The sequence below is a fragment of the Penicillium pulvis genome, assembly GCF_028828015.1.
Source record: "Penicillium pulvis strain IBT 33274 chromosome Unknown contig_7_segment1_segment0, whole genome shotgun sequence".
NCBI lineage: Eukaryota > Fungi > Ascomycota > Eurotiomycetes > Eurotiales > Aspergillaceae > Penicillium > Penicillium pulvis.
Genome location: NW_026643079.1, coordinates 3,453,838 through 3,481,460, shown reverse-complemented (window position 1 = coordinate 3,481,460; position 27,623 = coordinate 3,453,838). Strand labels below are relative to the sequence as shown.

General features: G+C 48.7%; 13 protein-coding genes across 13 annotated transcripts; 8 read left to right on the top strand and 5 right to left on the bottom strand.

Annotated features, from left to right (window-relative positions):
* Positions 1 to 304: 304 nt before the first annotated feature.
* Positions 305 to 1,151, bottom strand: N7503_009287 (alpha/beta hydrolase; the record flags this gene model as incomplete). The annotated part of the gene is made up of 2 exons (XM_057068834.1): positions 305 to 652; positions 723 to 1,151. 2 exons carry the CDS (start codon positions 1,149 to 1,151, stop codon positions 305 to 307), a joined length of 777 nt encoding a protein of 258 aa, XP_056919689.1.
* Positions 1,152 to 2,862: 1,711 nt separating this feature from the next.
* N7503_009286 (putative antigenic thaumatin domain protein) lies at positions 2,863 to 3,420 on the bottom strand (the record flags this gene model as incomplete). The annotated part of the gene is made up of 1 exon (XM_057068833.1): positions 2,863 to 3,420. The coding sequence occupies one exon, from the start codon at positions 3,418 to 3,420 to the stop codon at positions 2,863 to 2,865; it is 558 nt and encodes a 185-aa protein (XP_056919688.1).
* A 797-nt stretch (positions 3,421 to 4,217) lies between these two features.
* Positions 4,218 to 6,139, bottom strand: N7503_009285 (uncharacterized protein; the record flags this gene model as incomplete). Its single annotated transcript, XM_057068832.1, has 3 exons — positions 4,218 to 5,680; positions 5,772 to 6,018; positions 6,092 to 6,139. The coding sequence occupies 3 exons, from the start codon at positions 6,137 to 6,139 to the stop codon at positions 4,218 to 4,220; spliced, it is 1,758 nt and encodes a 585-aa protein (XP_056919687.1).
* An 871-nt stretch (positions 6,140 to 7,010) lies between these two features.
* On the top strand, positions 7,011 to 7,754 carry N7503_009284 (MSF1 domain protein; the record flags this gene model as incomplete). The annotated part of the gene is made up of 1 exon (XM_057068831.1): positions 7,011 to 7,754. One exon carries the CDS (start codon positions 7,011 to 7,013, stop codon positions 7,752 to 7,754), a length of 744 nt encoding a protein of 247 aa, XP_056919686.1.
* Positions 7,755 to 8,429: 675 nt separating this feature from the next.
* Positions 8,430 to 9,226, top strand: N7503_009283 (uncharacterized protein; the record flags this gene model as incomplete). The annotated part of the gene is made up of 2 exons (XM_057068830.1): positions 8,430 to 8,455; positions 8,530 to 9,226. 2 exons carry the CDS (start codon positions 8,430 to 8,432, stop codon positions 9,224 to 9,226), a joined length of 723 nt encoding a protein of 240 aa, XP_056919685.1.
* A 1,391-nt stretch (positions 9,227 to 10,617) lies between these two features.
* On the top strand, positions 10,618 to 11,704 carry N7503_009282 (uncharacterized protein; the record flags this gene model as incomplete). Its single annotated transcript, XM_057068829.1, has 2 exons — positions 10,618 to 11,384; positions 11,442 to 11,704. The coding sequence occupies exons 1-2, from the start codon at positions 10,829 to 10,831 to the stop codon at positions 11,702 to 11,704; spliced, it is 819 nt and encodes a 272-aa protein (XP_056919684.1). The 5' UTR covers positions 10,618 to 10,828.
* A 365-nt stretch (positions 11,705 to 12,069) lies between these two features.
* N7503_009281 (uncharacterized protein) lies at positions 12,070 to 12,588 on the bottom strand (the record flags this gene model as incomplete). Its single annotated transcript, XM_057068828.1, has 1 exon — positions 12,070 to 12,588. The coding sequence occupies one exon, from the start codon at positions 12,586 to 12,588 to the stop codon at positions 12,070 to 12,072; it is 519 nt and encodes a 172-aa protein (XP_056919683.1).
* Positions 12,589 to 14,124: 1,536 nt separating this feature from the next.
* N7503_009280 (uncharacterized protein) lies at positions 14,125 to 14,403 on the bottom strand (the record flags this gene model as incomplete). Its single annotated transcript, XM_057068827.1, has 1 exon — positions 14,125 to 14,403. The coding sequence occupies one exon, from the start codon at positions 14,401 to 14,403 to the stop codon at positions 14,125 to 14,127; it is 279 nt and encodes a 92-aa protein (XP_056919682.1).
* Positions 14,404 to 16,192: 1,789 nt separating this feature from the next.
* N7503_009279 (PPN1 endopolyphosphatase family protein) lies at positions 16,193 to 18,430 on the top strand (the record flags this gene model as incomplete). The annotated part of the gene is made up of 4 exons (XM_057068826.1): positions 16,193 to 16,299; positions 16,349 to 17,523; positions 17,592 to 18,321; positions 18,394 to 18,430. The coding sequence occupies 4 exons, from the start codon at positions 16,193 to 16,195 to the stop codon at positions 18,428 to 18,430; spliced, it is 2,049 nt and encodes a 682-aa protein (XP_056919681.1).
* A 2,312-nt stretch (positions 18,431 to 20,742) lies between these two features.
* N7503_009278 (MARVEL domain-containing protein) lies at positions 20,743 to 21,427 on the top strand (the record flags this gene model as incomplete). Its single annotated transcript, XM_057068825.1, has 3 exons — positions 20,743 to 20,803; positions 20,869 to 21,135; positions 21,209 to 21,427. The coding sequence occupies exons 1-3, from the start codon at positions 20,768 to 20,770 to the stop codon at positions 21,425 to 21,427; spliced, it is 522 nt and encodes a 173-aa protein (XP_056919680.1). The 5' UTR covers positions 20,743 to 20,767.
* A 555-nt stretch (positions 21,428 to 21,982) lies between these two features.
* N7503_009277 (AP-1 complex subunit sigma) lies at positions 21,983 to 22,991 on the top strand (the record flags this gene model as incomplete). The annotated part of the gene is made up of 5 exons (XM_057068824.1): positions 21,983 to 22,160; positions 22,212 to 22,245; positions 22,319 to 22,436; positions 22,512 to 22,786; positions 22,959 to 22,991. The coding sequence occupies exons 1-5, from the start codon at positions 22,150 to 22,152 to the stop codon at positions 22,989 to 22,991; spliced, it is 471 nt and encodes a 156-aa protein (XP_056919679.1). The 5' UTR covers positions 21,983 to 22,149.
* A 546-nt stretch (positions 22,992 to 23,537) lies between these two features.
* On the top strand, positions 23,538 to 24,655 carry N7503_009276 (RNA polymerase III-inhibiting protein MAF1; the record flags this gene model as incomplete). Its single annotated transcript, XM_057068823.1, has 3 exons — positions 23,538 to 23,543; positions 23,658 to 24,305; positions 24,344 to 24,655. 3 exons carry the CDS (start codon positions 23,538 to 23,540, stop codon positions 24,653 to 24,655), a joined length of 966 nt encoding a protein of 321 aa, XP_056919678.1.
* Positions 24,656 to 25,168: 513 nt separating this feature from the next.
* N7503_009275 (uncharacterized protein) lies at positions 25,169 to 27,304 on the top strand (the record flags this gene model as incomplete). The annotated part of the gene is made up of 3 exons (XM_057068822.1): positions 25,169 to 25,225; positions 25,279 to 26,001; positions 26,063 to 27,304. The coding sequence occupies 3 exons, from the start codon at positions 25,169 to 25,171 to the stop codon at positions 27,302 to 27,304; spliced, it is 2,022 nt and encodes a 673-aa protein (XP_056919677.1).
* Between the last annotated feature and the right edge of the window lie 319 nt (positions 27,305 to 27,623).

The window sequence follows — 27,623 nt, the reverse complement described above, 5'->3', positions numbered from 1 at the left end:
GGATGCCCACCATTATGCTGTTAGAATACCCTGAATACCCCGAGTTACCTCTTCTCCTTCTGTTTATATAAATTGCGCTTGGATATAGCAATGTCAAAGATTTGCTTTTCAACTTTACTTCAAATATCTCGTAGATTTCATACTATAAACTCTGAGTTCGGACCTCGACTTCGGGAGCTAAAAGGGCTATCCTGCACCTGGCACTGATTTCAGCCTAGCTTCATGCATTCCCGCAGCCACACCTTATTTATAATCAAATCGCCACACTTTGTTCTTGTCTCTATGTCCAGAATAATCCAATCTCTCAAGAAGTCTTCTCCAACCCCTCCTTCAAAGCAAGTACCAATCCATCCGCCACTTGATCTGGCACACTCAAGAAAGCAGAGTGCGACCCATCCGCATGGTGAGTCCCCGGATTTCCCAGTGTCCGAGCAAGACCTTCCTGAAGCTGCAAAGGCACAGCCTTATCCTGATCACAAAAAAGGTAAAAAGACGGCATATCATGCCAAGGTTCATAAATCGCCTTCTCATGAAAAGAAGGCTTAGCATGAGGCTTGAGTTTTGAGATCGCTGTCTTCTGAGCCTCAGGTGTCATATCATGATAGAATATAGTCTCCTCCTGAGAAGAGTAACAGTACCCATCATCCGGATCCTAGCCCGATAAGCAGTCATGACAATTAGCCCCAAATTCTCTGTTGTAATCGATAAAGCGAAGCTCTCACCTTCAACAACATCCAGGGAAGATAATCGCCTCCCAGCATATCGATCACGGACATACCCTTTGGAGCCACAAAAGCAGCCATCCAAACTACCTGAATCACACCACCAGACAAACCTGCCTGTGCCCGCTGCTTAAGACCAAGACCTTCTACCGCACCTGCGCCAACAAGGCCTCCATAAGAATGATTCACCACGACGATCTGCCGTCCCTGATCAGCCAAAGTCTGTACGACAATCTTGGTATGCGCGACATCAGCAAGCAATCCAAACGAGGTATCTGTCGCGCCACCAGAAACATTCGGAACAGCCTCCGACTCATATCCGCGCTTTGCTAGTACATCACGGACAATGTCAAAGGTGTCAGGGGTATGCCAAGCACCGGGAACAAACACAAAGATAGGACTGGAGTTCAGGTCCATCTTGACAGCCATTGTGTTGGATCAAAGTATCTAACAAAGAAGAACGAGACTCAATTAGGCCGTTCTTTCAAGTTGCGGGACAGCCCCCCTTATATAACGGACACTTAAATGAGTGGCCATATCTAGTCAAAGTAAATCCATTATTTCTTGTAGGCCAAGAGCTCCACAGACTCACCCCCGCACGGAGTATCTTCGCAATTACTCAGAGTTCCCCACTATATCGGGACGTTAGTTGTGCTATCCGAGACAATAAGTTTTCCCCAAGTTACCCCATAATATGGCCTAGAGATGCCTCGTGTATGATAGGCCAATCGACTGTCGGAGTCGATTCAGGCGGAAGCTTAAATTACTATCGGAAGCGACCGGCTGAAGCCTTCCGATCGGAAGCGTACTAAACCCCAGTCACAACTTTCAAGAGTCATGGCCATTGGGCGCGACACAATACTATCAACAGAATTTGTGAACATTTTCGTTAACAATTTATGTTTAGTGGCTGTAGACTGCTTGGCAAAGAGAGACAGACCCGCCTTTAGCTCTAAAGGAAAGGTCACTTTGGCGACAAGTCCCGGACCATCAATACTATTTCCATTTTCACTATGACTAGAGAATTCTCTATAGTGGAGATGAAAGGATTAGTAGCATAAAGGCATTACTTGTCACATTATTGGTGACAATAGTTCCCTCTAGGGCTCGTCACTAATACCACAGCCGTGTAGTGTGGCGGCGGATGTGCTCTGCTAAATTAGCCTCCGATACCTTAACGTGCTAAAAGCCACTAGGCGCAGTCACCTGTCGTACTAATGTGCCGTGCCAATAGTTACTACTATCTTACGTTAGTGCCGATCCTATCCTAATGAGTTAGTGTACCGTCCGCTTATCTAGGTGGAGGCTCCGGAGAACTCCACTGCTAGACCTGACGTGTAGATGATCAGCGAAAACATAGAGGCACAGCACCTGAATTGGAATAGAACCCGTGATCTCACATCCGGTTGGTTTTCGCGCTCATTGTGGCTTCTTTAAAGTTCATCTCTTAAGTCTCAAATATTGGTTCATGAAATCTTTGGGTCTTGATGACATAATAAGGTTGTGGCATTTGTGGTGGCGGTGGCGGATATCCATCCTTCGTGAAGTAGGTGCCGCTACTCCGAAAGGCTTAGTAAAAGGGAGAAGCAGGACCAGGGATATCCAAGGAAGTCACTAAAGACTGGCAAAATGGCGAGCTTGTGCTTGGTGTCATATAAGGCGTTTGGCCCTGTGGCACTGAAAGTTTTAGATATCTCAGCAACAAGGCTATAGGTTGCTTGGGTAATTTATTACATCTTCCGGTTGTGGTTCAAGTATGTCTTCTGTATCGGGGTTGACGGAGTCTCGGGTGGTCGGCAATCGGTCTGACTTCTACTATGGTTAGTTCACAGTTTGAAAATTCCACCGGATTTAGCGGATAACGAATTTTTGCCTTCTAAACTCAATTCATTTACAATCAGGAAAATATGATGAAATTGAAACTTTAAAATCTGAAATTGGGTTTCTGTCTATATACAGGTGACAGGTCTATAACGTCTATATCTATATGCATATATAGAACAATCTTTTGTGATGACCAAATGGGGCATAGCCAGCATGCGACAATGAACATAAGAGGAATGTAGAATATAATCCAGTCTTAAATGGTCCTGACCCAAGCAGGATATGAAATGAAAGTATAAACACAGTAAAATGACACTTAGCCCAGAGTCAGAACGTACTGGGCGCTGGTGGAGCACGAGTTGGTGTCGGTGTCATCAGGTTGCTGGTAAGAAGCAGCACAGTTGGTGTCACCAGCCTCGCAGGTAGCCGAAGAGCAGCTAGAGTCACTGGGGGTGACCGAGAAACCAGAGGTAATGAAGTCAGAGTCAGAGTCGAGGTTGATGGAGGAAAGATCCCAGTAAAGAGTCTCACCCTCCTCGGTGTACTCGAACTGAAGGACGCTGTCCTCGCTGGTGGAGGTGGACATCTTGATGGAGATACCGCCGCCGTTGGGGTTAATCTGCCAGTTCTCGCTGTAGGTGCCGCCACCGGTGCTGAGGGTCTGCATGTCACCGGAGCTGGATGAAGTGCTCCAGACGTAGACATCTGTGTCCAGGTTGTTGACGATCTGGACGCTGCCGGAGCTCGACGAAGTGGAGCTGGCGCTGGTGCTAGTCGAGGTGGAGGTAGCATCGCGGGCCACGTTGTTGGGGCGGGGCATGGCGGCAGCAGTGACAGCAAGGATGCTGGTGACAAGAACGTTGGAGAAGTACATCTTGAAAAAGATTGGAATGGAAAGTCTTCAAATGAACCGAAGTGAATGTCTTCAAAGAGAGAAGAAGTGACTGTCTGTGACCGAAGGGCCGTCTGTTCAACAGAAGACAAGAGAATGTACGTGTCAAAAGACACAAAAAAAACAAAGAATAGAGAAAGAGAGAGTGTGAAAGACTGGTCTGGTTGGGGAACAGAACACAACTGAGGGGGACATGAGGCCCTATTTATCCTCCATGGTGGAGCCGGCAATGGCTGGAAACCGATGAAAATCCAAAAAGTTTGGGGATAAAGAAAATGGAGCCTCCGGAACAACGGTTGAGCAATAAGGTTATTTTGAGTGGATCTCGCGTGGAAGCCAAGGCGTTCTCGGCCATTTTGTCATCGTCTGACGTGGTGACCCTATACTTCAGAGTTCTAGAATTGTTCTCCAACCGTTCTCTGGGCTTCAACGGTACGACTTCCTGTTCGTCTAGAGCGGGGGCGACTTTGACATAAGCTGGTCCATTGGAAGACCTTTGGTTCGCCTACGAAGGGTTCGCCTCTCTTCACGCCGCTACCAAAGTATTCAGGCGGCAACTTTTTCCCGCGGTACCTGGCCTCGGGATTCAGAATTCTGAGAAGAAACTTCTCGAATTTGGGGTTCTCGAATGAGCTACTGTTTTTGGTCGGGTACCTTTTGCCCGGATCCCTTTCAAGCTGAGGGATTTCCAAGGTTCCAACTTCGAAAGAAAGAAAGAGAAGGCTCTCGGACGACTGGAAATTTTGGTCCAGAAGGTACAGTCTCTTCGAACCATTGGATCAGGACGGTCCCCCATAGTTTTCATACCCTCCATCGATGAAATTGGCCTGGCGGATCAAACTGTGGACTGCCAGATGGCTGTGGCGATGCAGACCCTGATCATATGGTGGCAAAGGGTAGCAAAGTTCTTTGTAAATCGAACCGGGTCCATCGCTCGACAGATCTACCAGATATTGCATGTCTTGGATAATCTTCTCGGCGGACGCAGAGTTTGCAAAGTATCGCCGCAGGACAGTCAATGCCACATTTGCGCTTTTGATTGCACTATTTAGTTCGATTGTCACATCCAGATCTGGGGCACAGGGGAGAAACATTGTCAAGCGGGTCGCATGGTATGCGCATACTGCAACGTAGGGTGGGAGTAAGGCTGGGGGTGGGGACAGGTCTAGAACCCCACGGATGATGCAATTAATGTTCTGAACATGCTCTTGGCATTTTTCCACGGCTTGTACCTTGAGGCTGGGCTCGATGGAATCTGTGATTATTTTGGGGGCGGCGCCATTGTACTCAGCAAGGAACAACCGGTACAGGTCACAATGTGCCTGGTGCCAGGTAATCGAAATCTGGAGATAGCGCACAAACCAGCGCGAGTTGGCCATCTGAGCTACGCAGGTGGGGGTTGCAACCTGGTATTGAAAGGAAAGCTCGACGTCTGCTTGGAGTCTCCACAGGTCGTTCTGGATCTCCTGGACAAGCCCACTTAATTGCGCGAGTGGCTGTTCCGAAAGGGCGAGTTGCCGCGTAAGCCGCATGATATCCTTTGAAATCTTGGAAATTCGAATGCAAGCTGAGAATAGATTGCAGCCTGGTGATGGATCTCTGTCCAGCCATGGTGAGTGTGTGCTCGTTGTAAATGTGGGCCGACCGTCGCGAAATGCGTTTTCGGAACTTGGGAGTCTTTGGTAGATGACAGCATGTGGAATTGTTTCATATTCCGGGAGGCCCACAGAGAACGAGCCGTCAATGGAACTGAGAGCCCAGAGAACTCGTCGACGTATCTCTTGGGCTATGAAGCTTAGCTCAGGCCGCTCGTGGTTCAATCGCAAGGCAGTTGCCCCTCTAGCGGCTAGTCCGGCAAGCATGTAAGCCCTTGAGAACCGACCGATTTGTATATAGTAATGAATCACGAGAAGAAGGCATTGCAAGCAAACAATATTTGGGCTCTCCAGCTGATTCCAAATGTCCATTTCCACTTTACAAATCCAACGATATGTCTTGTCCAAAGGGCCTGGGCTTGGTGATAAGACTTCTTTAGCCACAGCAGCGATTGACAGTCCCAAATTCCGATCAAGCGTGCTCTTTATAAATTGCTGCTGAATTGAGAATTCATGCAAAAAGGCATATGTCGGGATTGGGTACAAGTATTGGAAATAATCATTGATGCTCTGCTCCAGTTCATCTCGTTGGACAAGAGAATCCGTCCTATTTGGTCGGTCAGCGGCCGCTGTCAAATATGGGAAGCCTTTGAGAGACTTGCGCTGATTCTTCGAGTTCATCAGATTGAAACTTGCCAGGTTCAGAAAGCCCCTCGTATGTTTGGTCGTGACGAGGACCCGATCTTGGGTACCGGCATCTTCTTTGGCGTCGCTTGCACTTTGCACATTCGGGGAACTCCCCTGAACATCGCGCCTTTTCACGATGACAATCCACACATGCTTGGTTTGCCCGAAGGCGCTCGGGATGTTCTACGGGTCTGTGATCTGCCTGTGCATTCACAGGTCCAATCTGCTTTTGAAAAGAGCAGGAAAATTGCAACCGCTCACAATTCCCACATTTGTCTTGCTGACGGTCACAGCGAACCTATCATCTTTGCCTTAGTTCCATCATATTTGTGTCGATAAGTAGTGGTGGCAGATGCTAGCTAGGGACATACCTTTCGGCATCGGCATTGAAAGCATGGAGGTTGCTGGACACGGCCCATAAGGAGGTACCCAATGAGGGCCAAGCTCTCAATGTGTTACAATCCATACATAGAATGATTTGTAGGTAGCTGAAGTATGGAATCTCCGTGGATGGTTGTATGAGTGAGCGAATAAAGTGTCGAACACTTGTTGAGGTCAGATAAATTGATGCTGTTTGACGGCAAAACTACGGCAACTCATTTTGCGGGGTCAGATGCTATCCGTCACTGAATCACACCATTTAGACCATCTTCTCACACTAATTGTATATTCGGTTCAAAATTTTGCTGTTATTAACACGCATTCCGAGATGTTTATCCTGCTTGACTAAAGACTAAGATGATTGAATTTTCAAGGTTGGATGATGCACTTGCGCGTCTCTTGTTACATTACGGGTATATATTTTGCCATCAGAGGTCGGTTTCATGATACTCGGTGTTGATCAAATGTCATCTAGAGTTTGCAGGAAAACACGTCACATTCATGAATAATTGAGCGTAGTTGCGACTATGTGTGGCAGAAACATTGCATGATCTACATCAGGTAATCGGATCAAGTTGTCATAACCGAGGTAAAGCACCAGGAGCGATGGTGGTCCACGGGTCAGGTGCCTGTGATATCGACGATCGATGGCAAGGTGAAGGTGACTAGGATGGAATATCCTTTGAAACAAGATTTACCATCATACCATGTTTTGACCATCGATTTCAATCATGTCTACATCACCATTTACTATTCCCCGCCGGTGATAGGCCTTCGGAGCACGGATTATATTCTAGTCCGGACCCCACCCAGCAGCTTTCCTTCGCCATTAAGAGTAAAAAGTCACGATCAGCCAGTTTGTCCCCTGATGCCTTCGCCTCTCGCCTTCATCCTTATGAATCCGCCATCATGAAATTCTTCGAGAACAAATCTACCTACGACTATTCTTTCCCTGCTGTCTCTCTCGCCTACTTCCTCCGCTATCCCAACCCCTACTCCCGCCATGTCCTCACCACCGACGTGATCGATCGCTATGTCGATCCCAGCACCCAACGCCTTCATACCACTCGACTCCATCTGAAAAAGTCCAAAATTCCGGCCGGAATCCTGAAATTATTGCCCAAGGGAATGGGTGGCTCGGACAATTCCGGCCAGAGCTACATCCTCGAGACCACTATCGTGGATCCGCGGGAAGGCTGGATGGAGACCGAATCACGCAACATGGAATGGACCGGCATCCTCAGCGTCGTGGAAAAACAGCGATACCAGCGCCTCCACGCTGATAATGATGTTCGCGCCCTTGATGGTCTCTCCATCGATCAGCGAGCCGAACAGACCACCGTGCGCACCACTGTGACATTCAAGTCTCGACTCGGACAGGGCAAATTGCTTGGCAGGAAGAAAGCGGATCACACCGAGGGGGAGGATGAAGCACCTAAGAAGGGATTTTTCTCCTCTCTGTCCACTGCTGGTATCCAGCGGACCATCGAGTTGATCGGCGTGAGTCGTACTCGAGATGCCGTGCTGAAAAGCAAGGAGGGAATGAATGTCGTCCTGGAACGCCTGCGCAGTGGTGGTATTGTCGGTGTTCTGGAAGGTATGCGACGAGACCGCGAGGCATTGGGACTCGATAAGGCCTTGGCGCGTGTGTAGCTGCCCCCAAACCGCCTCCCAAAGATCAGGCTCATTGCGGCCATGACGAGAATTAGGCTACCAACTCTTGGCAGCTTCGTTGTTTCAATTGAAACATCTCCTTGCATCTTCTTCTTTGATTTTCCAGCGTGGAGTTACGGCGTTATGGGCATCGATGGACACTCTCCCATGACAATTTTGATTTTGTGACTGATTCGAAAACGAAAACCACTGTACATGGCCACCAAGCTTGGAAGGCCTGCATATTCCAAGCATCTGCTTTAAAGCGTTGTATCATAGGGGAAACTGGAGGGCGGAATGCCACTATCAAGTGTATCTGTACTATATATTAACTTGTTGATTATGGACTTTAATATCAACTTTTTTTTGCTTTGATGGATATACTAGTATCTTTTCCAGCACTTCGGAAACGATCAACCGTTTTTCAGTCTCCTGGGGCTCAGATCCCATCGCGGGCGGAGAGGCGGAGACGCCGGTGATCTGTTCCGATGGAAGGAACGCGTCCCAGAATGGAAGGCATCAACAGTGCCCTCGCTTCATCGGGCACTTTATCGGCCCTTCTCCCGCTCCAACCTCATTCCCAGCTCATATTAGCGCCATATCTACAAAGTCCATGTGAACCAGACCCACTCTGGGGGAAGCCAACAAGGAAGGCATGATCTTGCTTGCACAAACATGAGTCTACGCGCCAAACGCCCTAGGTAGGTTGTTACTGCACATTCGTGAGAAATATCTCGGCGCTACTTGAGCCAGACTAATAGAACACGGTCTACAGAATGAGCACGGATGAAGCAGGAACAGAAAATGAGGGCGATGACTTCGCGGAGCTCCCAGACCAGCATGCTCTCCTCACTCATCACGACCTCCCTTTCGTATTGCCGATCCCGAAGGCAGGTGAGAGCCTGGAAGTCACCGCAAAAAAGCTTCGCAGCATAGCCGATGCAATCCGCAGTGGGGGAAGCTTATCTTTGACGAAAATGGACCCTACTCAACCTCCGCTCAGCAACGCAGAAGCTCACGCCATTGAACGAATGAAAGAAGTCGAACTGGAGCAGTACGAGAAGTGGAAACAGGGAAATTTCCAATTGCCCAGCATCATTTGGGACCGGCACCGCTCGTACGTGGACGAGCCCGGCATGAAGACGTTCTCCCTGCGCGCCGCGGCGATGAATACCATCTGGAATGTTCAATGTGCAGTGCCAGAGAACGCAGTCTGGGCGAGCCTCAATCTACCCACCGTGCTGCCGCTGATGAAGGCTGTCACGAAGCTCTTGACGATTCAAATGTCCGAAACCCCCAGTCTGAGTGAAAGCGAGATTGCTGAGATTCAAACCCTCCAACTCATTGCTGTCTCGGCGGACGGAAACATTGCACGAGAACGAGAGCGGGTACGCCAGTTAGTCAGCTCTATCACTGAGTCGCAAGCGGTGCTCAGGGAGAGGAGTAATAGGCTAAAGAGCTCTGCAAAGTAGTACGGCTTTCAATATGTGCCTGGGTTTATATTTTTCCTACTTTGTGGCGCCCGATACGAGGACATGATTACGCAGGAGACGAACGAATCAACGAATTAGTCAGATAAACATGTGCGAATCTCAATATTGATCAATTCCTAGTTCGCTCATATTTGGCCTTGCCCTTTTTTTCGGTGAGCATGACCGGGTCGCTGATACGAGATCGGTGAATAGGTTCACCAAAAATCTGCTCGCCAAGGGTTTCAAGTATCGGCTTGATCCAGTTAGTTGAACTCGCGATTCCCTTTGTGTCCATTAGATCCCGAAGACCCGCTCGCCAATAAGACACCGCATGTCCCAGCCCAATCTATGACGCAGTCCGATATGCGCAAAGCCTCCTGTCGGAATGCCCCGAATCATCTTACGTCAGAGGATTTGCGAGAGTCCATGGAGACCCTGAATGGATTGACAGGAGATCATCATCTCAGATCTGATACTTGGTATCCGCTCGAGGAAAATATCGGGTTGCTACAGACCACACTATGCACCAGAGCAACCCTGGTGTGACCATGTCCATGCCAAGATAGCCGGACTCCGTAGTAATGTTTGGGGCGAAGGGAAAAGAAAAAGAGAAAAGAAAAAAAATTGAGAAATTTCGAGAGTTAGATTTTGCCCAGTCATATTCCCGAGGTGGGCCATATTAACCTTGATGCTAATCTTGTTTCATTTTCCACTCTCTATGCCGATAACCACAAAAAACCCTACAGATCTATTCTTGGTCTAACGCGAGACGAAGCGCAGTCTAGACAGGGTTCAATAGCGCCACTAAGAGGAAGGGGGGTTGGGGCCACAACAAGGGTCCTAGGCCACCACCAAATGGACGACCTAGCGAGATAATGCGGACCCACAGCACGACTGTGAATGGATGGACCCTGCTGAGCTCTGCAACCCTGACTTACGATCGCCGCCAGTATTTGCCTCTTTTGTGTGCAATGCGGGGACTGGAACTTGGCGTGTTCGCTGTGCCCAGAGATTCCGGCTCAGTTATGTTAACCTATCGGTGACTTACGTTCCTGTGTTCCGCAAGACCCTGCAGCAAGTATCCCCGAGGTACTCCTTCGTGGAATGCTCGGGGTTATTTATTTCTCTTAGCCTGCGTTACCCTGCGTTGAACGAGGCTCTGGGGAGTTTTTTTCTCTCTTTCCTTTCTCGCTGGAAGCTCGAATTCCCTGGGTTCTTCTCTTATCCATCTTGGCAAAGACCCTTTTTTTTTCTTCGTTCCGGAGCCACCGACTCCGCAGGCTAGATTCCATTGGCCTTTATTGATCCGGCGATTAGGGACAGGGTCAAATATCCGCCTAAAAATCCCCTGCGGGGGCTATTTTCCCTGAAAAAGTGATCCTCTTACGGACTAATCTGTTTTATGACCCGTGCAATTATCATTTGATGATTTTCCTCTTTCTTTCTCTGTCATAACTCAACCGCCGCCCGCTTTGCCTTCCCCCCGACCGTTTGAAGACGATGACCCTGGAAATCGCTGCCCGGGCCAATCACTCGTCATTCTGCATTTAGAGGGCCTTCACGGTCGCTCTCGAGGACCCGATCCTCCCTTTCTCCACCGCGATGTCCTCCTGCCGAGGGTTTGGCCACCTGCGGCCCTGGGTCCTGTTGGTCGCATTCACCCTACTACAATGCGGCTCGGCCCAATTCTGTTCCTTTTGGAATAACGGCTGTATCGACCCGCTGGCCCAGACCGCGGTGGCGTTCAGCTTCCCACCTCTATTCCTCGACCCAATTACCTTGTTTTACTCCTTCGACTCCAGCTCATCCGGCAAAGGCGAGGGCCCTATGACCAAGACGGCATTCTGGCTCGGATATCAGGATCATAACATTAACCCTCAAGTCGTCGACACGAACCGTACCTCCGAGATTGCTTTACGAGTAGGAAACATGACAGGCACACCAACAGGACCAAATAATGGATGCGATGGTATCTGGGGTGGACGTTGTTCTCACGATATCAAGACTTCGTTGCAAGCGACCATGTTTCAACTTGCGACATCGGGCGATTATTATAACCAACCATTAGCGACAGCTCTGGATCAATTCATGATGACTCCACCAGAGCTACCCTCTTGCGGTGCACCCGTATTCGATGTCGCCGCCATTCCTGTACAAGGTATGTCTTGATCTGTCTATGTCATCGCCGAACTATTCACTAATCCTTCGCTATTAGACTTTGCGTATGAGCAGGCTCCCTCTCAAGAGGTCACCGTAATGAAGCCTGGATCAAGTCATCACCCTTGGCAGGTGTGGTACCTTGATCGCATGACTGATATCCAACAAGCCTCGCAGGTCGCGGTTGGGATTGTCAGTCGTTCTCCCAGCTTTGATAGCCATCCGCCGCTCAGCCCCGATGATATCCAAATCGAGCTCGTCTGTCTTCAGGCACCCCAAGGCCCACCCACAGGATCAGGTTCTTCTGAGGACCACGATTGAGATTGATCTGGTCGGACCGTTGTTTTCAGACCGTCCATCAGTAACTTTTCTCTTCTAGTCGACTTGATTGTCGTTGCCGGTGGTTTTGAGCCCGGTACGAGGGTTTCTTTAGTGGCCTAATAATTGGTGAACGATGCATGCCCAGAAGTCCTAAGTCTGAAACGTACCCGGTTTCCACCATCTCTTCCCTACGACTTGTGACGTCTCATGTACTCCAGGTTTGATTACTCCTGCTGGAACCGCAGGCTATGTACAGTCATCCCTGCAGAACACGTCCTGTCATTCCGGGACATGACCACAAAGTCTTGGCCCATGCCACCACTGGCCATTCCTGCATCGCGACGTGGCCACATCCCACCACTCGCTCACAGAGTAGGCCAGCTATTGTCCGCCGGCTTGAGATCACCCGGACCCCGGAAATCCTCCAAGATATCCGCCTGCTCGCTCAATATATGACGGTCGGTCTGGATACCCAGCTTTGCCAAGCCACGCCACCTCTCCAAGTCTTTCGGATTCCGCTTATCGCCGTGGGCGTCCTCTGCCTTTTCCCAATGGCCCTTGGAGAAGCCAAGCAAGGTGGTGATCTTCCGTCGCGGAATATCGTATACCAGCGAGCATATGGTTCCCGTCTCTTCCAACCAGTTGCACTGCCACAATTCACCTGGTCGAATGCATTGGTAGTCGGCCGCTTGGAAGTTGATGCGACCTGCCATCGGCCCGCCATGGATAGCATAGTTGATACGATCCTCGTTTTGGAACCACATCTCATACCGCCATTTCTCCGGATTACCGTGCTCATCTTGTGCTGCGTAATCGTAGATCAGATGCCGGTCGCGCAAATCGGCATTGAAGGTCGATCCTTCCAGTGAAGGATGAACGGGCATACTGGATAGGAATCACCCGATTTAAGTGGTTCAGGAATAGTTTTGGGAGTTAATAAATAATAATATGAAAAAAATCTTCACAGATCCCCTGAACACTGGACTTGTTAAGTATCCATTCATATGCTTTCTCTCGCGGTAGATCTCTTTGATGTTCTTCTACCGAGTGACGTTCTTGGGCCACTTAATTCAATCCGGTCCTTGGAAACCTAGTTCGGATCTTGCGCGTCATCGACTTCCAAGTCCGGGGGATGCAATACGTAAAGATGTGCTGTTTCAATACAAATTATGCCACTCCTAGTAGACGGAACGGCACATCTGACCATGATCTGGGGCAATTACTTTCAACTAAGGTCTAGCAACGGCGGTAACCTTATCAGGAACGCGCTGTGTGGCCGAGGAACACCGAAAAGGCCGGTGTTCTTGAATTCCAAGGTCTCATCAAAAGTATCCACAACTGTTCGCAAGTTCCATCTAAAAAAGCGACCAATTACCTAACAGCTCATCCCATAGTTAAGTTAGCGACTTTTCGACTCTCGCCGCGCCTACCCTGACTTTCACACCACACAAGCACAATGTCTTTTCCATTCTAGATAATTGAGCATGTGATCCCCGGTTAACACATCAGATATATCCTACAAAGTACCGGGGGGAAACAAGAACATCACCACCAAACACTACGTCCCCATCGACCGCCTCACTCCGGTCCCAAATACCGCTATTACCGTCATCAAGGAAGGGATGCGTAGGTAATCCCATGCTTGCACGTGAATGGACTCACTCGGACTATAAGTAACAAAACTACAGTAGGCTTTGATATGGATAATATCGATACCTAGTATGTGAACCATTTGACTTTTGGACGGACATGTATATCCACGGATATTTCTCGAAAGTGGGCCTCTAACTACTTATACGTATCTTTCGGAAGTTACCGTACCTGCCTAGAGAGCTGCGCCCGAGGTCAGTTGTTTCCTCCTGTTGATATATTTCTCTCTCTCTCTCTCCCCCCCCCCACTTAGCTCATTCCACAATCTTCTCGATTCCGTCATCCATCTTCCTCTCACAGTACGAAGCATAAAATACTCTTAGTAACTTTGCTTTCTACATCAAAAAGCTAGCTCAAATTACCAAAAAAAATACTCCTGTGAAGAATTTCGCAATTTTCGCAATTTTCCATTAAGATTCCAATATTTCCAAGCTCACTGTAAGAACTAACGTTTCTCACCTCAATTTCTTCATTGTTGTATTATACTACAGACCAATTGAATTGTCGCATAATTATAGCCTGGCATTTCAGGACCACGTAATAACGTAATAGCAGTATCGAAGGTGGTCAAATGAACCAACCGGGACAGAGTTGCGAATTGAGCTAATGATCGCTATAGCACGCCCTACCCTGTCTTGGTTTCCCTATCTGATACCCTATTTTAAGTATACAACGAGCACAAGCGCCCTTTTCCTTATCTTCCCTCTTCGCGGAGCGCAATATCATGCATGTCTATGTACACATGTGCCAAATCCCTCCAGATGCTTCTCTTACCCCTCTTCCCTCTTCACCCTCAACTCTCCAGAAGTGGCCCTAAATATTTCCAACTCCAGGGGACCAGTTAAAATAGTCATAGGCATATCCGTACTTTGTTCCAATTTCGACGCATCCGCTTCCACCATCCCCGACAGAAAGGCTCTTAGCACCTGGGCACGTGGTAGCTGGTGATCCGGAGCAAGACCAGAAGGCCAGGCTAAGAATGTCACCGCATGTCCAGTAGGCCGACCCAACATAGGTGTTCCAAGTGCAACGGCCGCTTGCTGTGTCATCGGGAATACAGGAAGCGATTGCGGTGCCTGCACATTTCGCTCCTGAGTGAAACTTTATATTGCACTGCTCGGCGGCAACGAGGTTTGGTACCACAAGAGTTGCGGCGAGGCAGACAAGCACAGACGTTCCAGCTGATTGAGAGAACATCCTATGATGGTTGTTAGCTCGATGGAGTGGCTCAGGACTGATTTGGCTGGTACCAACTTGGTAGTCTGAGGTTGAATTGTGAAGAATGGCACCGTATATGTAGTTGGAGAGGAGTGTCCGCCGTGTGCAAGCAGGAGGCTAATCAGAGGATTTTGGAAGTCTGGATTCTCAAAAACCTGGCAATTGAGTGTGTATTTATACTTGAGCGTATCGCCCACGTGCGCTATACAGGCCTTGCCTTTGGTTTTTCAGTTGTGAGAACTGCATTGATAGCGGGAAAATCTATGGGGGCCAAAATATTAGCGCGCCACGGGCCGCCTCGGGAGCCAATGATCGAGGGTGCACATATAGAGCATCTCGCACTAGCGTCCGTATGGGCTGATCAAGACGCTGTCTAGGGAACTCCTAGCAGTTCGCGCCATGAATTTTTGCTTAGTCCAGTGCCCACATGTCCTCCCCTTTGATCTACTACCTGGTCAAATCATTAAGAGGGTGGGTCCTCAATCCGCCTCCGTTCTTTGACCTTATCTGCCCATGGCAATCCTTGGCGATCAAGAGCTTGATTTGCAAATTTGGATCCAATCGGTCAATTTGACCCGATTCTGTACCACCTTTATGGGAGTGTTTGACCGTTTTTCTACCGCATTTCCGTTGTCCTGTACCTTCTGTCGGATTGAGATGCGCGTGTGGTGAATGTTGCCTAGACCGTGGGCCGCCTTGACACTGTACACACATCTGGCTTAGACAACATCTCATTCCCGCGCTGCTAGGCATGGATGCACAGTGGAACCAAGGTACACATCGCTAACCAAAAACGACTAGGAAGATCTAAATTTCATCTTCGGTGAAAGGTTTGAAAATTCCCGATCATAGTATACTATAAGGGTAAGTATTGAGGTAGATCTGGAAGCTCGCTATCTAGCATGTTGGTTCTTGGATCCGGTTTATCATCAGCATTAGGATCTCAGAATAAAATGAGATCTCGTGTGTATCAAGCAAAGAATTTAGAATAAAAAAAGACTCTCTCGAATTGATTCGTCTACTCCATACTCCGTACCTTAAGGGGGAGATGTATACCCATGCTTATGACGTAAGAGTACGGGACTCGGGCTAAGTGTATCTAGTGTTTGGATCTATTCTGCCTCAGACTCAAGGAGAAATGTGAGTTCATTCATAAGGACGTGTCAGGAAACTCAAGGATTACGGATAAATCAAGCTTAAGGTCTGCAATCGATTCTTAATGACAGGAATGAATAGCCTGTTGAGGAAGACCAAGATAGGCCACTTCTAGCTAGTAAATATTTCAAAGTGGGTCTCGAACTAGTGAATTTGGAGCTGTAAGGATCAAAACATCTGCTATGAGGTTAATTTGAAAGTGGCTGGGAAGGTGGCTGGGTAAGATGTTTGGAATGACAAGAGACTTTGAGCAGAAACATAAACACCAGAGAAATAAATCAAATCAATATAAGAGTCGCTGTCATCAAATTCATCAGCCAAGTTCAAACAGGCAATTGCAGGATTGGTGTCGGCCACTCCCCTCCCCACGTGGTTCTGATGAACTCATGTTTACTTTTCACCTTTTCAATCCTCTTTCTTCACAACCTCCCGTTCAATCTTGTGTGATCTTGCAGCCTTTTCACTATGCTGCAAGCCTTCATTGGGATGTTTACCCTGGTGAACAACACGGCGTCCTTCCCTGGGGAGGCGTCGTACGTCGCAGCACCCGGATTCCCGACTTCTGCTTTCGCGTATGATACCACTGAAGTCCTTATCGGTGCAATACTAATGCGCTGACAGATCATACTATGACTCGCCAGCCCTGCCAACTAAAGAGCCTCAGCCTATTATCTACGACCCAATCTTGGACTACACCTTCCCGTTTGAGTTGACTAACCCTGATGCCATTCCTGCGGGTAATGATGAGCTGCTCTTTCCCCCATCTCTGGCAAATTTGTCACCAGTTGAGGAGCATGCTTTCATCCAAGCCGTGGTTATTAATGTGACCAAAGTCATCAAGAATAACACTATTGAAAGCCAATGCAACAGATGCAAGAGGGCACTTGCGGCAGCCAAACCTGCTGCTCTGTTTACTCCAACAATGGCTCCTAAGGCCATGGTCAGCTTGTGCCAGACGTTCAAATTTGCCTCTAATAAGACGTGTGAAGAGCAGTACTCTGCTCATGCGATGGGCACCATCTGGACCCAGGTCTTGGCGTATGCAGACGTCGAAGGTCTTGATGGTCAGTACATATGCCATGCACTCAAGAAGAGCTTCTGTCCTCAGCCCAATACTCGTCCACTTGATACATCTGACTGGTTCTCCAAGCCCAAGCCTGCCAATGCCCATGCCCCGAAGGCGAGTGGGAAACGGGTGAAGGTGCTCCATATGTCGGATTTCCACCTGGATGCGCGATATGCCGTCAGCTCCGAGGCAAATTGCTCATCATATTTGTGCTGTCGCAGTGACAACTACAATGAGCACTCGGAGGACAAGGTACTTGTTCCTGCAACCCCTTATGGGAACTTCAGATGCGATACTCCATACGATCTTGGCCTCGCTGCTCTGCAGGCTGTGGGCCCGCTGACGGGTACGGGAAAAGATTACTGTGATGAGAACCTGGCATGGACCATTTACACGGGAGATCTGCAATCGCATGACCCGGAACTACAGATCTCTCATGAATATCTTGAATATACCGAGACCAGCATCTTTCAAATGTTCAAGGAATATCTCACTGGGCCCGTGTTTGTCACGCTAGGAAACCATGATTCGGCCCCGTCCAACATTGATTCTCCCCACAACCTCCCAGGGCGTCTGGGTGAACAGTCGAGCTGGAACTACGAACATGTAGCTCGTCTGTGGCAGCATGAGGGCTGGATCAGCAATCAGACTGCAGATGAAGCTGCAACGCACTACGGCGGTTATTCTATCAAAACCCACTACGGACTACGTATTATTTCCATCAACACTGGTATTACTTCCTTCGTGTCCTCACTTTTGAATTCGCATGTTTCTCGATAGGCTGACAAGCTCGCACAGATTTTTGGTACAGGTCGAACATCCTCAATTTTATCAACACTACCAATCCCGACAACTCAGGTATGCTGGCCTGGATGACCAATGAGCTGCAAAAGGCAGAGGATGCAGGTGAGCGGGTCTGGATCATCGGCCATGTCCTCAGTGGTTGGGATGGCTACAATCCATTGCCCGACCCAACCAACCTTTTCTATCAAATTGTGGACCGTTACTCGCCACATGTTATTGCAAATACATTCTGGGGTCACAACCACGAAGACCAATTCATGGTTTACTATGCAAACAATGGAAGCATTCAGACCGCCGACACCGCGCTCTCATCCGGGTGGGTTGCGCCCAGCGTCACACCTCTGACCAATCTTAACAGCGGGTTCCGGCTGTACGAGGTTGACACCGGCGACTTCAATATCTACGAAGCTTACACATTCTTCAGTAATGTGTCGGAATATTCTTCTCTCAGTGAGACGGGCCCGATCTTCCGGCCTGAGTACTCCACTCGTGATACATATGGTCCAGCTGCTGGGTGGGACAAGCGAGCACCTCTTAACGCTACATTTTGGCATCGTGTCACCGAAGCCATGGAGACTGATATTGGTCTGGTTACTATGCAAAATGCTCTGCAAGGAAAGCTGAGTGTCCAGAGTCCCATCTGCAACACAACGGCGTGTCAAGAGGCCAAGATCTGCTACATGCGAAGTGGCAGTGCTGGGCTGGGGTACAATTGCCCCCAAGGGTACGTCTTCATCATTTTCTGTCCTTCTGCATCAAGTCTCTGTTCAAGAAAATCGCTAACTTTTCTTCGAAGATATGGCTCCGTGCAGAGTGCTTTCACGGCGAAGTAAAGGAGCTGATTAATACTCTAACGTTCTAGTGCGACTTGCTCGAAATATCTTTACATAGCGATGCGCTGTTTACTAGCATACTCGGTGAACACGCCGTAGAATTTGAAGTTTAGTGACTAACTTTCGATCGCCGCTCATACTTTAGTCTTGTAATATTGATACCTACATCCATAGGAGATCTATCTCCTCAAACATATTTTGTTTCTTCCTCATATTCACATATTCACAACAAAGGCCTCTTGTCATTAGTTCCTCCTTATGATATGGGTCACGGTGAAGAAGACACTGATCCATTGACGCCGCCTTGATTTTATTTCTTTGACCGCTTCGAAAAACAAATCCTTCGGTAATCTGGGACGGAAAGGGTTATTCTAGTCTTGGAAGAGATGCAAGCGCTTTCCAATATTTCATTGAGAATATACTTCGTGACTCTATTCAACTCTTTGCTTAACTTATTTCGGAGTGTATAGTGGGTATGATTTAGCTTTAGGACACATTTCGTAGCCCCCAGTGGACCTCGTGAGGTGGTGTGTGAGGTGGTGTGTGAGGTTGTGTGTGAGGAATTCTCGATATCCACTCTGATATATATGTCAACTCAACCTTGGAATCTCTTGTAATGCAACAATCTGGCCACCCATTGCATGAGAGTATAGCTATAACTGTTGGAAGCCGCTATCATATGACGGGGTTGATCAGTCCACGGGTTGTATACTTGTCTCCAAAGACCGAGACAACTGCAAAGATATGGAGAGGAGGACAGAAGACAATTACAGTCGACTCTCACCCTTAGCACACTCCCGCTTATAGCACACAATTCGCTTGGATGGACCCACTTTTCTTGTTTTTACATACAAATCTCCCGCTTTAGCACTTTAGCACACTCACCTTTGCACACCCTTTTTTTGCTGAGTAGTTTACTTAGTCAGCCCGATTGACCAATCATAGTGCCCAAAAGTTACACTTTCCCCACCTTTACCAAGACCGGACACTTAGTTCTAAGTCCAGATTAAGTGGTGAGATTCAAGTTCTATATAATCAAGTAATGAGAAGCTTGGTTATAAGAATATAATACTATTTGATTAGTCCTTGGATCTAACACAGGAGGATATCATAGTTGAAGATGAGACCGATGGGTAAGATATACATATTGATATAGAGAGCTTAGAAGCATAAGATATTAAAGAAACGGGCCACTACCTAAGATATCATCTAATTCTAAGGAAATAGGTCATCTATAGGATAAATTACTATGGGCTAGAAGCAAGGAAAAGAGCACGTCAGACCATATACGTCAGGTTAAGAGCTTAATCAGCGAATTAAGCAGGATTCAGGTCGAGGAGAAGCGTTAGGAGACCTGAAGAGGATATGGGATAGAAACCCAAATAGGCAGTAGGGCTTAGGGGTAGCTGACTAATTGATTACGTCATCCTCTCACCTATTGCACACAATTTTCTATGGATAGGAGGGTGCTCAGGTGTGCAATAGGTGAAAGTTGACTGTATGAGAGGTTGTGGCACAAAACTAAACCAAGAGGTCATTAATACAGAGTAAGCTCCATATTTCAATAACTGGTTCCATAACTCAGTTGGTTAGAGTGTGGTGCTAATAACGCCAAAGTCGAGGATTCCCCTCTGGAACCATTTCTTTTTGCATATTCTTTTTTAACCTTCCTATGATTTGCAAAACTCAAAGCTTCTTTTTCTCGTACCAGACTTGTTTTATTTTCTATTTTTTACATTTGATCCATCCGGCCAAAACTTGGATCAGGCCTATCACATCGAATTGAAGCTACACACCTTTGCAAACTACACGTAACTTCAAGTATCATAATGAGCTCGTATTTTATTTAGCATACTAAATGTACGCTTTCGCCTTTGGAATGAAATGAGGCGCACATGCATACTTCCTGCTTGAAGATCCAGTTCCCATCGCCGTGTACCCGTAGAGTAAAGGGTACCCGCATTTCGGCCCTGTGGGGTTTCAACCACTGTCACCTTGGAGCATGAAGATCTTTGGACGTGCAAACTCATTTGGTCATCGACCCAAAATTACGTTGCAAGATTTACACCTGATTCTGCCCCTCTTTCAAAGCCCAATCATTCGTGGTGCCGCCAGTTCCCGAGTGCATCACTGTATGAATGCATGACGTAGCGAGTCTGGAGCTTGGCCTTTCTATATCGTCATCACCATCCTCCGGCCTATCCGTCATTTATTAACTACATCCCTTGACCACTGACCCTATTTCTTCAGATTTTCTACAGCTGTGCGATCAAACTCAGTGTAATCCCCCTTCGATATACTCGACAATCTATATTCTATCTCTCGAAATCAGCTATCATGCGGGGTATTCAGCTGGGTCTGCGCGTGTGGGAGGTATGATGCGCATTCTTGAATTTTTTTTTTTGTGAGGAAGACTGGCTAATGAAGAGCTTGTATAGTTCGTATGGACTCTCCTTATTATGTCCCTTGTCGGTAACATGATCAACGAGGCCATCGCCGGCAACCCAAGCTCGGTCAACTATACCATGTTCGTGTCGGCGTTCTCCATGTTCACCCTCTTCTATTTGATCCCGGCTTCATGGAACCCGGACTGGGCTATTCACCCAATCATCATGATCATTGTCGACGTACTCAACACCATTTTCTTCTTCTGCGCGGCCATCGCTCTGGCTGCGAAGCTGCATGTCCACTCCTGCGGCAACTTGGTATGTTAAATTCTAACAATATCCAAAAAGAAGAGCATATCCAGGAAACAGCGACTAATGTATTTGTTTGTAGTCGTACACCACCAGCAACGAAATCACCAACGGCTCCAACAACACAGGGAAGCGTTGCCGTGAAGCTCAGGCCAGTACTGCCTTCCTGTGGTTTGGCTGGGCTGGATACATGGCTTCGACTATCATCTCGGTCTTCATGTCCCGCTCGGCTACTGTGAACATGCGCGGTCGCAGCGGCAGTGCCCGCCGCCCTGCCCGGCCCAGCATGGCTCAGGTTTAAGCCGTGATTAGGAGGACCTGTTGATGACCAAAGGAAGCTTCGGGGCCTGTGTAAGTGCAAGTGTCTGATAATGGCTCTTTGCCATATCAGCCTTGTTCACGGGGCCTGGATTTTCTTACTGTGACTGATATGACGAACATGACCATGTACGGATGGACATGACTTTGACAATGGGTACTCAAGATGAAGATGTGGTATTGGTGCTTGCCGGCTTATATCTTCACCCTGATGATTCGAAAACGAAACAGATACTTATTTGGGGTCTCTTTTTTGTGTTCGAAATGGCGTACTTTGCGATGTGTTACTATGTTTAATAATACCTACCGGTTTAATATTTGAGCTTCGTACTTTACATTGGAAACACGACAAAAATCTATGGAGCTTTTTATTGAATTGAAACATAGACTTCTAGCACTGATGTCCGTCAACTGGCTGACGTACATATAGTTCTGTACGGAGAACTGCAAGTTGACTCATTCCCGGACCGTGCGCAGAACACAATTCAACTTGAACCTCCCAGAATCTCTTATTTCTCTTTTCTTAATCATCTTTCTCATCTCTTTCGATCCCTTTTCCTTGTTGTTTTCTGTTGATTAGGGCTCAGCGGGGCACGTCTGTCCCCTCTGCTCCACTCGTGAATAATTTCTCCAGAGCTCGGATCCGCCACGGGTTTCGACACCCCTTCTCCATCCCTTTTCCGTTTCCCAAGTCACCCCACCATCATGCCCATCAAGTGAGTTCTGGAACCTGTTGATGTGATTTTCATCTGTACTGACTCTCTCAGCTACCTAATTCTCCTGTCCCGCCAGGGCAAAGTGGTGCGTCTCCCTCGTGGCCCACCCTCATACCCGTCCCTCATTTAAGCCGACTGACTTTTTTTTTGTACCTCAGCGTCTGGCCAAGTGGTTTACTACTCTCTCTCCCAAGGAGAAGGCCAAGATCATCAAGGATGTGACCCAGCTGGTTCTGTCGCGTCGCACGCGCATGTGCAATTTCCTCGAATACAAAGGTGGCTTCATCCTCTATACCCCCTCTATACCTCCGAGCTCGGACTGGACCAAGGATTAACATGGATTGCCTACAGACTCCAAGGTTGTCTATCGTCGCTATGCCTCCCTCTTCTTTATCGCCGGATGTTCCTCGACCGACAACGAATTGATCAGCCTCGAGGTGGTCCACCGCTACGTCGAACAAATGGATAAATACTACGGGAATGTGTGTGAGCTGGACATCATCTTCAATTTCCAAAAGGCCTACTTCATCCTGGATGAGCTGTTACTGGCCGGAGAAATGCAAGAGAGTAGTAAGAAGAATGTGCTCCGCTGCATCAGTCAACAAGACAGCCTGGAAGATATGGAGGTGAGTTCATCCCCTGACAATTATCCTTTTCCCTTATTACCTTGAAAACCTCTCCCCTTTCTGAGTGGTCTCTTTTATGCAGCATGGACTTGCTGCATGAAACCGACTATTCTGTTTCCATCTCACCCCTTTTCCTCCCCGGCGCAATCGGGCTAATGCTCTTCTGCCCCAGGTTGAGGAAGATGTGGTCACAAAGATTATGTAGTGACCTTGGAGAGACTGTTGGGATTTGATTTTACATTGAAAGTTTATTTATAGCGTTGTGTTTTTTACTGATGAATACCAACTCTGCCGATTCAGGACGCTGAGGACGTGGCGCGCAACTTGGACCGAGTTGGTCTGTGATGATGACTGATGCCTGAACCATGGAATAGGTGCAACAGCGTGAGGTCAGTGCGTGATCTCACTGGCTTAGACCAGATCCACGTGACACCCGGTCGCAAATCCCCCTCTTACAACTCATCATCAGGTGGGAAAGGCAGCGAACATCCCATCTTTCATTCTACCCTCACCAGCAATCCCGGCATATATACTTGGGTGGTGCCTACCTGCGCTACCTACACCGCTGTTCCGACTCCTGCTTGCGGTTACCTCCGATCGGCAACCACCTCCGCCTCCGGCGCGACCATCCGCGTTATCTCCCCATCATCCCAGTCAACTCTGAATCGCCTGTGCAGGTCATAATTGTACTAGCCGTCGTCAGTTTATCTAGAAATAGCGACTGGATACCCTTATCGCCCAGTGTCTCACAATGAAGGTTCGTTGGCACTTCCCCCTTGACCTCCCCGGTCGCCACGGTGACCTGATCGGAGTCATCACTCGCCAACCCCTCACAATTCGTTCATTTATACTCAAACATCTGCATCAATAGTTTCTTCCCCTACCCGAGTTCGAGGATGTCACAGGCTCTTTGAACTTCGATACAGCCGATTGTCATATTGTTGGTGCATGCGACCTGTACACCACAAAGGCTGCCCGATCCGACCGGAAACTGTACAACCACATCGAACAGTCTCTGGAAGCCCAATACGAATCAATTCTCCGCTTGTCTGCGTCCTTATCTCCTCCTAATGCGCACGATGCCGCCGAGGCTTTAAATTTGTCGCGATCCAGCCCCTTCGGCCCCCTGAGCGAGCACTCCAGTCGTCGAACATTCGCCTACCTAATCGCGACTCTTAACGCCAGTCATCCGGACTATGATTTCTCGAATGTGCTGCGCCCGACCGATTTCCGCCGGGAGCGTCACCTCAAGCGCGTCATGAATACTGTCAACTCCACCCTTTACAACCTGCGACCCCGCGAGTCAATCGATCTTTCGCCATCATCTCCGGCGACCCTCTCCGGATCATACAACTCGGGATATCCATGGGGCCCGCGGATGTGGAGAATCATTGATGAGCATATGTCCTTAAAAGAGTGCTCGGTATACTCATATTCACCGGATGAAGACGCATCCGACTCCGATGACGGAGCGATCTGGAGTCTGCACTATTTCTTCTTCAATCCGCTGCGCAAGCGTGTCTGTTATATCCATTTGCGCGCGATCCCAATCCTCAGCCATACCCCCCAGAGGAGGGCGTTTCCACACCCACTGGCAAGCGTACGTTCGACGATGGGTACCTCACACCCGATTTGAGCTCCAGCAAGCGTACCCGCTACTGGCTTGGAACCCGGGCTGAGTCATCGCTTCGTCACAGCGAATCTGATGATGATGATGATGATTTGGGCCACCCATCGCAGCCATCGCATCCGATCTTGGATGAGGATGATCAGTACATGCTCAGCGATGAGGAGCTTCAATCTCGCTCCGGTCATAAGGGCATGGTCCGTGCAATGAGTGAGGAGATGATGGACACTATGGAAGTCTGAGCTGATTTGTTTGCAATGTTCACTCCGTTGATCGGTAGTTGTCATTTTTGGTTTTCTTTCTGGCGTTCGGATGGTTTTCGATGGACTTGGGGCGCAATTCAACCTGCATATCTCTTATCCACGAAGGGCATTGGGCAAGAGTGACATGCAAGACGCCTCCACACTGATGTTTTCTTTTTTCCAATTATTTCAATTCGTGTTAATACGCTTTAATAATATCCTATTCAACAATTGATTTAGTCCGGCTGGTGATCAGTGGTGATCAGCACTGATGAGGTTTGGTGTAGACGCATAACTGCTATATCAGTGAGACTAGATCTGATTTTGAATAGTCTGCGCAGACGTAAGATGTCAACAAGCGCTAGAGCTTGCTATCTTCCAGATAGCCCATGATGCCATAGTATACATAGTAAGTGGTCCGTGCACCTGATGGGGAAAGCTGTCCATTCTCCCCGTTCACTTCCAGTCTTCCCCACCACCTACTCCATTGCTTCCACTTGATCAATAACAATCATGGCTGACGAGGAGGAGCGCATTAAAGCTGAGAAGCTGGCTGCCGCCAAGAAAAGAGTATGTATCGTCTCATTATCCGGTGTACATCACTAACAAACAATGTTTTGCAGGTGGCCCAGCTCCAGAAACAGAAGAAAAAGGCCAATAAGAAGACCTCACCCGACACCGAAACCTCCAAAGATACAGATATATCCAAGGCAGCCGAAAATGCCTCGACCGAAGAGACTGCAGTGGCAGCAGACAGCCCACTAGCAGATGGCCCCGCCGAGGAGAAGCCGCAGGAAGATGCCATTACAGAGACCAGCACCGAGCAGCCGACCGATCCGGAGTCAGTAACAGCTGAGCCAGAAGCGCAAGAAAAGTGCGATGAGTCTATTGGGTCCCCAACCGAACCCATGCCCCCAGCGCCCGGCTCCCCAGACCCAGACGCAGAGCCACAACTCGCTCGACTGGATACTCCCCGAGCGGGCCATGGCCGCGCGCCATCCTTGTCAATCCAATCGAAGATGCGCTCGTCATCTTTCCGCAAGACTTCTGTGTCTCAAGGCAGCCACTCGCCATCTCCAATAACTCATAAATCGCCCCCGCCATCACTACCGCCCCTGACTGGTGATGGGGACTCGGTGCACGAAGTGTTTCGGAAACAGTCAATGCGGATTGAAGATTTGGAAAGGGATAACAAGCGTATGGAGAATGAGCTGACTGATGCGACAGCGCGCTGGCGAAAGACCGAGGATCAGTTAGAGGATCTTCGGGAGGCCAGCGTGGATGCGGTGGAGCTGCGAGAGAAATTGAAGAAGGCAGAGGAGAAGGCCGCTGGTATTGAGTCATTGGTATGTGTTACTGAATATGGTGATGAGCGGAAGAAGATGATATGCTAATCGCTTGCTACAGAAAGAAGAAATTGCTTCGCTACAACGACAAAACTCACAGCTCCAGTCCCGATCACACCGCAACAATTCCAGCGCTGTACCTGGACAATCAGAGTCACCCCCGGCTGACCTTGTACGCCAGCTGGAGTCTAAATCGACTACAATCGAGGCTATGGAGCTGGAGATTTCAAACTTGCGAGCTCAAATAAACTCCCAGTCATCCTCTAATAGTGCGCATGAGAACCAGCTTGCGGCCTTGGAAGAGAAGGTCTCCCAGGGCCAAATTGCACTTGAGAAGTCCCAAAGTGAGCTAGCAGACACCAAGCAAGCGTTGACGCGGGCTTCGGAGAAAGCCGTGAAAGAAGGCGTGGACAAGACGTCCACTGAGACCCTGATCAAGACTCTAGAGCGAGAAATTGAAGGCCTCAAGGACGGAAAGACCGAGGCCGACAAGAAGATAGAAACGCTGGAGAAAAAACTTCAGGCCATGGGCAACCTGCATAAAGAATCGGAGACCCGTCATCAAGCCAGGCTTCGCGAGAGCGAAAAGTCCGACAAGGAGACCGCTGTGCTTCGCAAAAAACTAGCCAGCATTGAGAACGAGAATCTTCGGCTCCGCGAAGAGCTTGATCGCATGAAGAAACGCGATGCTGGAGGAACCGACGACGATGCCTTGGATGAGCTTGAGGATGAAGAACGCCAGCGTCTTGAGCGCCGTATTCGCGAGCTGGAAGGCGAAGTCTTCGATCTCCGCCGCGGGGTCTGGGAGGAGAGACGCCATGAACTCACGGGCCAGCCTTTTTCTGACGAGAACCCTGAATACTCCGCTGGTGATGCTGCAGCCAACGCCTTTGACGACGTCGATCTTGTCGGTGGTCGTCCGGACCACGCCCGCCGCCGCAGTATGGCGTACCAGCAACAACACTCGTCTTTTTCGACTGTGCTATCAAGCGGGTTTGCGGCGTTCACAGGTGGTAATAACCCCAACCGCGCTCGCGCCGGCTCCTCTAACCCGCCTCACCCGCATGGTCCTGCAACGCGCGGCAGTCTCGAACTGCTTTCCGAGGAGAACCTGGAAGATGAGTTCGATGAAGCGGAGTTCAGACGTGCCCAAGCCGAGGAAGAAGCACGTAAACGTGTCGAATGGGTTCGTGAAATCAAGCGTAAGCTTCGCGACTGGAACTCCTGGCGCTTGGACCTGGTTGACAGTCGTGCTGGTGCCGAGGGTGCCGGTGTGGGAATGGGGGAAATCTTTGAGGTTTAGCATTTTTTTTGTGTAGGATCTTGGGCATGTGGTGGATGGACGCGGCGCTTTTTGTATGTTATATTATACCACGATCTTGTCTACCATACGGGATAACTGCAATGAAGGATTGTAAGCTATGACTACGTTCTTGATATATTGCCTGGCTATATACCATAGTATTCAATACGTAGCCATTGAAGAAAATGACAGGCCAGGATTGTGAGTCCTCGATTCTATCTCGATCGGGGTCCATTATGCCTAGGTCGCCCACGACCCCACTCTAGTATGTAGCTTGATCTAATGAAAGACGCCAACATGATCTAGCTAATCTTGCCTG